The sequence below is a fragment of the Nannobrachium achirus genome (assembly GCF_963921795.1).
Source record: "Nannobrachium achirus genome assembly, chromosome: 6".
Lineage (NCBI taxonomy): Eukaryota > Metazoa > Chordata > Actinopteri > Myctophiformes > Myctophidae > Nannobrachium > Nannobrachium achirus.
In genome coordinates, this window is record NC_137815.1 from 33,952,471 (window position 1) to 33,965,746 (window position 13,276).

The 13,276-nt window shown below is 42.6% G+C and overlaps 1 protein-coding gene across 1 annotated transcript in view; it reads left to right on the forward strand.

The window, feature by feature from the left end:
- celsr2 (cadherin, EGF LAG seven-pass G-type receptor 2) overlaps positions 1-13,276 on the forward strand; it is a gene marked incomplete at both ends in the record, with an annotated part of 78,251 nt that overhangs the window by 44,300 nt on the left and 20,675 nt on the right. The window contains 5 exon segments of the mRNA XM_080728157.1: positions 670-785; positions 967-1,055; positions 7,123-7,280; positions 8,213-8,376; positions 9,248-9,373. Of these exon segments, the coding sequence (XP_080584283.1) occupies positions 670-785; positions 967-1,055; positions 7,123-7,280; positions 8,213-8,376; positions 9,248-9,373 (653 nt within the window).

Below are 13,276 nucleotides of genomic sequence, written 5' to 3' on the forward strand. Positions count from 1 at the left end.
CGTTACTTTGCCATGGTAGAAGTACAACTACATTTACATGTAATGCAGACATTTTCCCGTAATAGGACATGCCTGAATGTAAATGTTCCCTTCATTACGACACACAGTAATTGAATACATTTAAAGATCTCCAGGCTCAATTTGTATGCTATAAAATGAGACAAACAACAATACAACATGGTGCAGATTTGTGGCAATGGGGTCTCTTGAGATGAGAGAGGCTAAACAGAGACTGAATGACACATAAATTGCCAGGTAAAGTACCTCTGAGCAAGGTGTCCAGCCCAAATGACTAATTTAATATACATATGCTGCATCTCCCTAAAGACTGTGAAAGTGTGTCTTCCTATTCTGGTCAACATAGGGTTCATGTGATTTACTCTGATCTTGCACTTTAAGTAGCTCTGGATGAGAGCATCTGCTAAATGCCTTAATTGTAATTGTAACCTAACGAGTAATACAATCTTATCTACTCTCTGTGTGGCACTCATTGTTAAAGAATGGGATTGAGGTCAAGGACCTACAAATTGGTACAAGCGACAACAATTCTAGGAGATTTGTTCAATGTCTATCCTTGCAAGTCCTTGCGCGCCACAATTCCTTTTTTATACTCTAAGATGAAACACTGTCGTGGTATTCAAGAATATCTGCATTTCTTCTGTTTTCCAGATTTGCCACCAAAGAGCCCAATGGTTTATTACTCTACAACGGTCGCTTTAATGAAAAGCACGACTTCATTGCAATGGAAATCATCAACGAGCAGATCCAGCTCACCTTCTCTGCAGGTAGGAGAAAAATTATGCTTTGAAATCACTTAGCAAAAATAGCAGATCTACAAGCTCACACCGTGCCGGTCTCAACACCTTGTGAGCTTGTAGATCTTCTGTTTCGTGTGTGGGAGAAAACTTTCCTTTTTCAGGACACACATGCTTACCTACACTGACATCTCTTGTCGTTTGATTTCAGGTGAGACCAAGACTACGGTGTCGCCGTACATCCTCGGAGGTGTCAGTGACGGACAGTGGCATGTGGTCCAAGTCCACTATTACAACAAGGTACGCCCGAAGCAATAGAATGTAGGACAATTTGGTCCCCTATCATATATTAGGGGACCCGCAGTGCTAGAGAGATGCATTTACAGAAGGCGGTTTGTGATTGGATAGTTTCCAAACTAGGTTAAGATGCCACACACAATCCATTTCACGGGAGTGGAAGTTACCTGTGTCCCTTCACAGAAGGCAGAGGATGGCATTGGGAGAGCAGGGTTATTTAGTCTACTACTGTTTCCCAAACAGTGGGATGGGACGCATAGTGGGTCACAGACCAATTTTTATGGGTCACACAATTTGTAAAAAAAAATTCAAATTTATTTTTGTACTTGTTATACTAAAAGAACAAAAAAAATGTCTTATCTTTCTTTTGGGTCCCGAGCTGAAAAGTTTGGGAACCACTGATTTAGTCTAACCAGCCTATGACAACAGGAATAGCACTCATTTGGACTGAAATCGGCACACAGACAATACTTAATTGCAGTTTAACAGACAGAACAGGTTTAGTTTGTATGCACAATAATTGCCCCTTTGATAACCGTCGCTCTTCACTTATCATCACTATGACTATGACACCATGACATTGGCCACCTGGATTTCCATAAATGAAAAGCAGTACTATTGAGTGTGCAGCACAACTGCGGTCCATTTTACCCTCTCTGAATTCAATTAACACCCTGGGTTTTGCACGCTGTGGCCAGAAAACCCTGAGATGTGATGGAGTTTTTTTTTTGGTCACTTGTTTAAAGCTGCTGCTGTGTCACTCCAAAGAGTTATGGGTGACATGGCTATGATCTGGAAGGGTGCCAGTGTGCCAACTGGACACAGTGGATGATCTGGAACAGTGCCAGTGTGCCAGCTAGACACTGTGGAATGCGGGAGGAGAGAGAGAGAGAGAGAGACAAAGAGAGACAGACAGAAGTTGGTGTGCTGAGCTGGGAGCAAGAGACAGAAAAACTAAACTGTGGAGAATCTTTTAGCCCAGTGGTTAATAGGGCTGTCACAATTATTACATAATCGTCTAATCGTGATTATTTGACATTATCGCAATTATTTTGTCATAATCGTCATAATCGTGAATGTTGAAAAATGTCAGAAATAGTGGAAATAGCAGATCTACAAGCTCACAACGCGTCGCGATGCGACGCGTTGTGAGCTTGTAGATCGGCTATTTCCACTATCAATGTTATTTTTTAAGTAGTAAGTTGTCAAATATGTCAGTAATTTCTTTGTGTATTTAGGTTTTGTGTCATATCTGCCATGTGCAACTTCAAAGCCTAAAAGCCAAACAGAAATGTAATTGTCAATGACAAAAACACAATTAAATCGTTCATCGCCAATTATTTGAGTGACAATTAATCGTCATGTAAAATGTCATATCGTGACAGCCCTAGTGGTTAAAATCAAAGACTCCCATAACTCTGAGAGTGTACAAATTCCTTTTGGTTCCATCTGTACAGACTCAAGAGTTACAGACCTTTAAGGGTCCCGACTCCCTCAAGGTACCCCTGAGGGTCCCCACTTTGAAAACGACTGTTTTAGTTGACAAGGCGCTTATTTATGTTTTGACAAATATGGTTCAACGGGGGGCAACTTTTGAAATAAATCAGTGGAGAATGTATGGAACTTTCACCTCCCTTATCCTTCTGATACCCCCCCCCCCACCCCCCCACCACACACACACACACACACGCACACACACACACACACACACACACACACACACACACACACACACACACACACACACACACACACACACACACACACACACACACCAACCAGCACACACAGGATGTTACATTTTCTGCCTATTCAGGAAGTCACTTTGCATCATAAAGATGTTGCCTGGCAACTCCCTCAGCGTGGATATTCTATTCAATGTCTATGATAACATGGCCGTGTCAGATTCCAGCCAGCAGAAGTAATGCAGAGTGGGGGCCCAACAACATCTTGTGGCCCATTGGACTAAAAAAAAAAACGCTTTGGTTCCCTTCCAGGGAAGACATTACACTCTCATTAATCACTTGAGTACAAACCCCAAAGTCCAATGAATCTCTGAATCATTTGCTCTTTAGGTCGACCCGGTACATTTACATGTAAATGTTTTACATATTTAGCATTGATTTATAGACTTGTTTGCTGTTTAACGTTGGTAATGCAAGCAGCTCTGGACCCACATAGAGGACGTTTCGTTTGTTTTTTGTTTCCGTTACATTTTGACATCCCTGCGGTTTATATGTAATTTATAACATTAGCCTCTTTGTCCTTCTTGACTGTAATGCATCAACTTAATATGGGACACTGTAAAAAAAGAGGAGGAGAGAATCTGAACCCCAGGACCCTGCACTAGTTGAACCAATCCCTCCAATCAAAGTCCTCCGCTTCTACAGTGGTGGGTGGGTCGCTGAGCTCATGTAGTCCAGCTCCTGTGTGAGTCACCGAGGTAGAAAGAGACGGCTCCTCCCTCTCGAGGTATCCCACGGTGGCCTAGACTGGCCTGTCCCTGTCCGCAGGGGGTGGGGCGGGATGAGGCGGGAGGGGAGGGGGGGGCATTTTAGATTGAAATGTGCCTTTCAGGGGAGTGGGGGACTGTGGAGAATGGCAATGACCGCTGCCTTTGTGCTCCGCTCTTGCTTCCATTGGGACCACGGGCAGTGAATGATGCAGCCCCGGGGAAGGTGCCTCTCTCACTCTCTGTTCTCCGAGCAAGGACAGAAAAGCGAGGCAGGAGAGGACCAAATGGATGGAGAAGAAGAAAAGCAAGAGAGGAGTATTGACTCTGGGGTTTTTTTTTTTAACGGGGGGACACGGCGGCGCTTCAGGGCCACCCCTTCTGGTTGCTATGGCTTTCCCAGTCAATCTCACTCACACATGCCATATTTGCGTAGTTTGTCGCCCGTGAACCTCCTTGTCATAGAAGGCTGACGGGGTACTCATATTATCCCCCGCAATCCGCTGTCCAGGCATGTGAGAAACACTGTTTAATGTAGTCCTGTGTGTAAATATGTACCTTCCAATCAGCGTTGACAGGACCAGGGGCTTTGTTCTGCCGAAAAGGCATTAGCAGCAGACAGTCATTATAGGAGAGTCAACAGCCGTGACTGATGGTGGCAGTAGTTTAGCAAGCCCAGGGGCCCCAGGGTGCCATGGCACACTGGATAGGTCAGTGAAAGGACCAGTGGATCTGGCCCAGAGTCTGTTCTGGACCTGGCATAGCATGCAGACGGAAGCTGTGGAAAAAAAAGAGCGTGTCGGATGATTTGAAACTATGACAATCCCAACAGTTTATTTCACAACGCTCGCTTTCTTGCTTGCTCCATCGCAGACAAATTTGCCACAAACGTGCTGATCTTTCTACTCAACAGGGGTAGACTGAAAAGAACCTGTGATTTTGCAATGCTCAGGCTTTTGTGGTGGGATTGTGGAAGGAGCATCATAATGTTTAGTTCCTGTGCACACATTTTTAGCTGTCCTTTCACTTTCCACTTTGCTTTTGAATAGTGAAAATGCCTCCATGCACACATGGCATCAAATCACTTATGATGCGTTTGTTGTATACCGTAAATACTTCAAGTTATGGAGAGTTGACATTTGCTGTGGAGGTATAAGGTGCTGTGAGAGGCTGGCTTGTTTCCTCTCCAAGTTAAAGACTAGTGGATGTTCTCTGCGTTTCTATCATTCATCCCATTGGTGTTCGCAGGAACACGCAAGGCATGGAATTACTGGCAGCTTCTCAATTAGACGGCAGCATTCATGGCTCACAGAGATATCATCTAATCTCCTCAGTGGGTGCAGCCGAAGAGCCATGTGAGAGAAATTTAGCCAAGCATTAGTCCCTTCTATATTGCATTGGGGTGATGTGGCTTCACATGTGTGCATTCCAGTGCAAATGTTGACCTAAAGTGACGTCTCTGACATCTGCTTGGATGGCAGCATATTTCTGTCCAATCCACTTGGGACTTATCTTAGCGACTTTAAAGTAAGGGATCAGACCGTCACAAATGGGCAGTCATTGCAGTATAGCATTTTCAGGAAATTATCATTTGTAGGGCTTATGCATACAAATTAGGTAACTTTTGGTTTGGGACGATTGAGGTGCTAATTTAAACGTACAACCGAACCAACCCATGTTTAGCTGACAATATCTGATTGTTCCACACAACACATGAATTGCATTTTACCAAGATAACCAATAATTAAACCCTATGCATATTCTTAGGCGAGCACTAGCAGCATTGCGCTCAACCCCACCCAAGGCCTGCTATCATTCCTGGACCCCAGACAGACGGTCTTAATTCCTGTTAAATCTCCTGTCTGACCGCGGGTGCGGGTTCTCAACGGGTTTGAGTAAAATGGTTAAGCTGTTTATTATGATTTTGTATAGGCCCAAGTTTAAGTGTAGACTGCTCATAAAAACGGCTGATATCCGTGAAACCAATTAAATCAGTGCTGCTCTGCGTATAGGTGTGGCTGTGGGAAATGACAGGGAAGTGATCCAAACAGAGTGAACAGCACTGCCCAAGACACACCTACGTATACGTTCAGGCTCCGTGTCCACAGAGTTGGTCTGAAACCGCCTTAAGGCCACAGTGTGGTTTAAGTATCGTAGCGAAATTAAAATACCAAAGAAGTGTTTCATTTTGATGTTATTTCTCACGAGTGACACCGCGTGCCACTGCATCCTAAGCCAAGGCGGGGGCGTTTTACTCAAACCCTGCTGAGAACTCTGCACTCGCTGTCTGACCAATGGACAGCTTCAGCTGTGTCGCAAAACAAATTCTGGGCCCTGGGTGCTTTAACTATTGAAAAATAGCAGATCTACAAGCTCACAGTGCGGCACAGAGTGCTTTGAATATTTCAAATCCTTCTAAGGTTTTTTGAAAAACCTATGTTTCTATGTCAGTGGTGCTCAGACTTTTTCATGTGAAGGACCCCCAAAATGATATGTATTTGGCCACGGACCCCCATTTAAAAATATTTAGTTCCAGGGACCCCCCCCCCCAGAAGCTAAATTTCAGTTACAAATGTTTGCATAAAAAAATACATATATTCAAAGATGTCCACAAATTTTCACGACTTTTCAAAAATAGCAGATATACAAGCTCACAGCGTGGCACTGTGCCGCATTGTGAGCTTGTATATCTGCTATTTTTCAATAGCTAAGTATAAAATAATTAAGGCCCTAGTAACTCAGTCCCACTTTCCTCCCCCCTTGTGACGCCCCTGATCACGGCGTTGGCAGCGGCCTCACGACAGCAGCTTGAACCTACACTCATACGTTAATATGAGCTCTACGTGACCTCAGAGCAACGGCCCGTTTGAAAAGAGGTCGTGACCTTTATTGACAGGATCGTTATTCTCTCCCCCTCAAGCCCCTCCTCCTCTTGTTGCTCTCCTCCATTGATTTCACAGACAATTGAAACAGATCCCTTTGTCGGGACCTCTGGCCTGAGAAGAAACAGGCCCCTTTCGTGTGTGCGTGTGTGTTTGTGCACGTGTGTTTAGCAGCCACTGGCTTTTTGGCTGTTACTGTTTTGGTGCAAATTCTTAAAAAAAGTGGAAACTTGCTTGATTGAGGTAACAGAGAAGGTTGTGATACAAAGGACAATTTCATATTTGTAAGACAACCAAATTTGAAACATGATAAAATGTTTTAGCAGCAAGTCTTTTAGGTTATTTTCATACATATAGACAACCAAAAATAATTCATTATACATACTGCAGTAACACAGAGATGTAATTGAAATAAATTAATAAAACTGTATATTTATATACACATGCTTGCATTTCATTGTTCAACAACTGTAGAAAGGGGCAGGTAAAAAATCCCAACAACAAAGACAGAGCAGTTTATGGCATGTTGAATTGTCGCGCATTTAGTTCATTATACTGTACGTCATGCGGAATCGTTATTGTCATTGTAGCATATTGTTGAGCACATACAGTATACTGCCAAGCAGAAGGGTATTTTAATCGCCATCATTCTGACAGCCGTCTCACTGAATACGCTGGGTTTGTGTTTCACAAGGGGATGATATTATACTCATGACTTTGTCTTGTCGCCCTGCAGCCCATCCTGAACCAGGCCGGTCTCCCTCAGGGACCCTCGGACCAGAAGGTGGTTGTGGTCAACGTGGATAACTGTGACACCTCGGTGGCCCTGAGGTTCGGTCACATGATCGGAAACTACACCTGCTCCGCCCAGGGCAGCCAATCAGGATCCAAGAAGTAAGTCTGCAGCAAAGACACTGGGATATGATGTATAGGAGTTCGTAATTGAACTGGACAATTGAAATCATAAATGTTATTACTTGCTTTCTACTTAATGTTTGCTCTTATTCAAAGTAATCATTTTAATGATTCCATTGATTCATTTATTTTATAAAATGATTCTTTCAAGTCAAGTATTCTCCATCAGGATGTTTATTCTGTAGCCTTTTCAACTCCGACGGGAAAACATATAATAACTCAGCAAAACTGTGTTCATGTTACCCTTTTTAACCAGTGTTATTAACCACTGACAAAGTTTTAGTGTTTTGCAGTGTGTCATAGTCTTGTAGATTGGCTATTTTAGCCATTTTTTAAATAGGGCTTCGATTACTCACCCCATGGAGATTCTTTAGTTTGCAGTGGTTCCCTTTGGAGACACAAAGAGCCTGCTTTTTCCCCTATTGAGACACAAAGAGTCTCCCAAAATTCTTGTTTTAGGATTAGTAATGCGACAAAAACATATATCCATGAATTCATGTCTCCATGGGGTGGACCTAAGGACTATAAACCATGGATTCACATCATCATCAGCACATACAGTAAAAAAAATAATGCTGTTATTTGTTCCAAAAGCTTTATACCCTGTATATATATAAAATGTCACAATGCGACATAGCTCTGTTTACACAATGCTGTGTAAACAATGTATATAAGTTCCCCATTTTCAACAGTTTTTTATTGTATTTGTGACACTTGCTTTGGCAATGTAAACGTATGTTTTCTCATGCCAATAAAGCTCCTTTGAATTGAATTGAATTGGGTGAGTAATCGACAGGAAGAATGTCATATTGGGAGTGAACTATCCCTTTAAGTGCTCAGTATGTTCTGCTGGACGCAGAGCAAAGCCTGAACTTTCTTTAAAACAGACGTTGGGGTTCTTTGTTCCTCAGATCTCTGGACCTGACGGGCCCTCTGCTCCTGGGAGGCGTGCCCAAGCTCCCCGAGGACTTCCCTGTCCAGAACCGCCAGTTCGTGGGCTGCATGAAGAACCTGCTCGTCGACAACCGCCAGATAGACATGGCCAGCTTCATCGCCAACAATGGCACCGTGCCAGGTACAGTATGCGACATCATGGCATGCGCGACCTGCTGTTTGCCATCTGTGCGCTTTCAGAGTTCACCATTATTACCCCGTTATTTCATCTACCGCAGCTGTGAACGTTGTGCAGTGCATTGCCGGAATAGGTTTACGGTAGGAGACTCAGTGGAGACTCTTGGAGTCTGCTACTGGAGACTAGGGCTGTTACGATTATGACATTTTACATGGCGATTAATTGTCACTCAAATAATTGCGATTAACGATTTAATTGTTTTTTGTCGTTGACAATTACATTTCTGCTTGGCTTTTAGGCTTTGAAGTTGCACGTGGCAATCATGACACATACCCTAAATATACAAAGAAATTACTGACATATTTTACAATTTTATTTTCCACTACTTTTTTAAAGTGTTTTTAACTATATTAACATTTCTCAACATTATGCCGATTATGCAAAAATAATTGCGATTAGATGATTATCTAAGAATTGTGACAGCCCTATTGGAGACTCCACTGGTCATCAAATTATTGGCTCAGGAATGTGACAAAAACTAAAACAATCTCCATTTATTCAAGGCTCCATGGGGCGAGTAATCAATAGGAAGAAAAAAAAAACCTTTTGAGGGTGAACTATCCCTTTAAAAGTACACTACTTGAGTAAATGTACTCAGTTTCTTTCCACCACTGCCTGTGTCTAACACCTCCGTGAAGGCAGCGAGCCGCGCGCTGCGGGGAAGAGGAGATGCTGTGAAATGATCCCGCTGCCTGATAGCAACATTGATTGAGCCTCCGTCTCTCTCCATCTCTCTGCCGCTGCGACGGCATAATGAGTTGGCTCCGAGCAAACACACTTTAACGGGCATTTCATTTCCTCCACCTTCCCTCAGGATGTGCCGCCAAGAGACATTTCTGCAACAACAGTCCGTGCCTGAACGGGGGGACGTGTGTCAACCTGTGGGGGTCCTTCAGCTGCGACTGCCCCCTGGGATATGGAGGGCAGCACTGCGAGAGGGGTGAGTCCAGTTCAATTAACCCATTTAGAAAGGGTCGTTATTTTATGCTTTAACTATTGAAAAATAGCAGATATACAAGCTCACAGCGCGGCACTGAGTGCCGCGCTGCGAGCTTGTAGATCTGCTATTTTTGGAAAAATCGTGAAAATTTGAATTTCGACCCGATTCTATAAGTGTCTTTTGAATCCTTCTAAGATTTTTGGAAAAACCCTATGTTTCTATGTCAGCAATCTGGCCAGCCATCGTCAAAGAAAAGGTCCTTTTCACTTAACTGGAGCTCAGTTAGTCTGTTCTTGAGAGACTACTATGTCAGTGGTGCTCAGACCTTTTCATGTAAACTGATATTTATTTGGCCACGGACCCGCATCTCAAAATATCTAGTTCCAGGGACCCCCCAGAAGCAAAATATGAGTTACAAACTTTCGCTTTAAAAATACATACATTCAAAGATTTGCACATATTTTCACGACTTTTTCAAAAATAGCAGATCTACAAGCTCGCAGCGCGGCACTCGGTGCCGCGCTGTGAGCTTGTATATCTGCTATTTTTCAATAGCTAAAGCATTCAATAATTCTAGGCCTAAATTTAAAGAAGACACATAGCAGGGGCATCACAGGCTAGAACATCTCCAGTGTGTTAACCATATCAACCACCGCTGAACCGATCAACACCAAACTGTATGCACATAGGTTTTATACTTTTTGAAAATGTTATGTAACTACAGTACATTTTCTTTTATAATTGAAGTCAGTGGGGATTGGGCTGAAAATGTGTCCACGTTTGGAGTCATATGTCATAGATGACTAACGTCGCAGGCTGGCCACAAATCCACATTGGAGCCACGCGTTTCCCATGTGGATCCCGGAATCCACAAGATTCGATGAAATATGGCTTAAGTGGTTAAGATAAAGTCAAGGCTGCGACAGTGCCCTGACCAAACACTGTGTACGCACTGCTGAATTTACAAGTATCTTCAATTTCACTGTGTCCTCTGGTTCTGAGTGAGTCATCACCTGTCTCATTTGGGAAGCCCTTTCTCAGTAATGGAGATATGCTAATGGTGAAAAGTGTTCATTATCATTTCATGTCCACGATCTGCTGGCACAGCGGGTAACATTAGCGCATGAAGGAGGGAATAAGTGGAGCTGTCAGTACTATAGTTTAGCAGTGTTAGCTCGTAATAAAGTGAAAAGATGTTTTATCTGAAGAAAAAGTGCCTGTTGACCTAACGTAACACACAAGGGTTGCATTTAGTTCGAGGAGACAGCTTTGAACCATTTTAAAAACATGTGGGTGGGTGTGTGTGTGTGTTATGTCTATCCCAGTTTTCCTTTCTCCTGTCGTCGTACAGCAGCTGTTAGACGTGTTGATTTACAAGGTACTCAGCAGCTTGAGAAAGGAGAGCAGAAGAGAAATGGGTCTCTCTGGGAAAGAGAGAGAGAGAGAGACTGTAATATAACATAAGTGAAAATGGCATTTCTTTCACACAAAGTATTCCCCTTCTCCACAAACAAGAAGTGGAAATGAAAAGGCTGGGCTGGGAGGACGAGGACACGCATGGCGTTGGGGAGGGAGAGGCGCTACTAGTACAGCTTTGAAAGAGGAATAACAGTGAGTGTAGGAAGCAGATATAAGACAGATAAGAGACTTTATTTGCCATTAGAAAGAAACACATAGGAATTCATAGAGAGCACTTGACTATAGCATTTAAATATAGACAAAAAGAGACAAGATAGACTCAAAAACATACAACCTACAATACTAAGTATTCCTAAAATGAAACACAGTACTAAAAAGAAAAAGAAAAGCTGTAAACAGATCTGTTATCTTAAAGAAAAAGGGGAAACTAAATAAATAAGTGCTTCGTATATATTAAAAGTTCAATTTTTAATATATACGGTACAATTCATGATTCAATTCATTTCAGTTCATGATGCAAGAGAGCAGGGGATGGAAGAGGGCTCTGGGTGGAAGTGAAGCACCCTGCCATGTTAGCAATCGCTAATTGGGCTTTTAGGAGTTTCGATGATTGATAACGTTAACAATCAGCAGCTGCGAACAATGAATCACAGCAGCTAAATACATCTAAACATTCTACAATCCAACCGTTAAAAGCATTTAATCTGTATAAGCAAACATTGATAGGAAGAGGGCTAGGCATGTGTACAGCAAAACATGTTCATAGACATTGTTCTGTCCATCTGGGCCTTCTGGGCACAGCAGAGCAGACACCTATTCACTCCCATCATGTCACTGGGCCAAACTCTTAACAGGTTTCAACCTATTTACACAGTAAAATTAATTTATCTTTTGTGCTGCAAGGAGCAGATTTTTTTAGCTGAGCTTTTTCTTTTCAGGCCTCCGCCAGGCACGTTGATAAGATCAAACATGATCAGGGGCGTCACAAGGGGGGGAAAAGTGTGACTGAAATACTAGGGCCCAAGGTGGAGGGGATTTAATTATTTTATACTTTAGCTATTGAAAAATAGCAGATACACAAGCTCACAGCGAGTGCCGCGCTGCGAGCTTGTAGATCTGCTATTTTTGAAAAGTCATGAAAATGTGTGCAAATCTTTGATTATATGTATTATTTAAGCGAACATTTGTAACTCAACTTTTGCTTCTGGGGGGTCCCTGGAACTAAATATTTTGAGATGGGGGTCCGTGGCCAAATACATATCATTTTGGGGGTCCTTCACATGAAAAAGTTTGAGCACCACTGGCACTGACAAAGAAGCATAGGTTTAAAAAAAACAAAAGAAAAAAAAAACAAAGGATTTGAAATAAGACAAATAAAGAAATAAAGAAGACACATTTTCACGATTTTTCAAAAATAGCATATCTACAAGCTCGCAGCGCGGCGCTGTGAGCTTATCTGCTATTTTTCAATAGTTAAAGCACAAAATAGTGCGTAATTCCCAGTCTAAATGGGTTAAACCCCCTTCATGGGGGGTCCTCACAGTGAATCCTTGTACTCAGGGCCCAGAATTTGGAGCGACACCCCTGAACATGATATTGCTAAACTGCACCAATCACGTAGAGCTTCTTGCCTTTGGGCTGTCTTCTCTCTGAGATGCTGACAGTGATGCGTGTCACGGTGCATCAGCCTGATTTGTTATTAATAATCAATCATCACCACCAAGGTGGTTCAGGGCTGGTTTCCATCAGCGTGAAGAGGCGAATGGCCTAATCAGAGAGGAATGGCAGAGCATCATCCAGCAAGTGTCCTTTCATCTGTGTCTCTCCTTGATGTGAAAAAAAAAAGAAAGACAACAGACAGAAAGCTTGCGCTGGCTGCATACCAAGTAAATGCATGTTTAAAGTGCACACAGTGCACACAGGTGCCTTAATGCACCCAAGCCCCCACACACACACACACTTGCATACATACATAATCATATCGTCGCTGTCGGGTGGAAACCTTGTATGTCCAAAACCGGTCCTTATCTTTTCAGAAAATGGAAAGAAGATGTTTCTCAATGGATCCAATATAGTAGTTATTTAGTCACAAGCTCTTGTTAATGCTTTTCATTGGTTCAATATTTTTGAAACCCACAGACAGACACCACTTTCACTTTGACTTGAAACTTTTGCTTGCTACACTGCAGTATGGCAAAATTGCAATTATGGAGATTCCTCACACCTGATCACATCTTATTTAGAACAGCTTCTTTTGGGACGTAGCAGGAATACATTAGAATTTAAATGACCGTTATTACTGTTTTAATCACTTTAACCCTGTATAGTAGGCTTCTTAGTTCTTAGCTTCCCAGAATAGGGAGGGACGCTTTGTCTTTGATGTCTTTGATGCACTGTTAATCTTCATAAATGGATGTATATCGTCGTTGACAGGAGTAAATCTTCTACTGTATGTCCAAAACTGTTCCTTTTTTATTATTATGT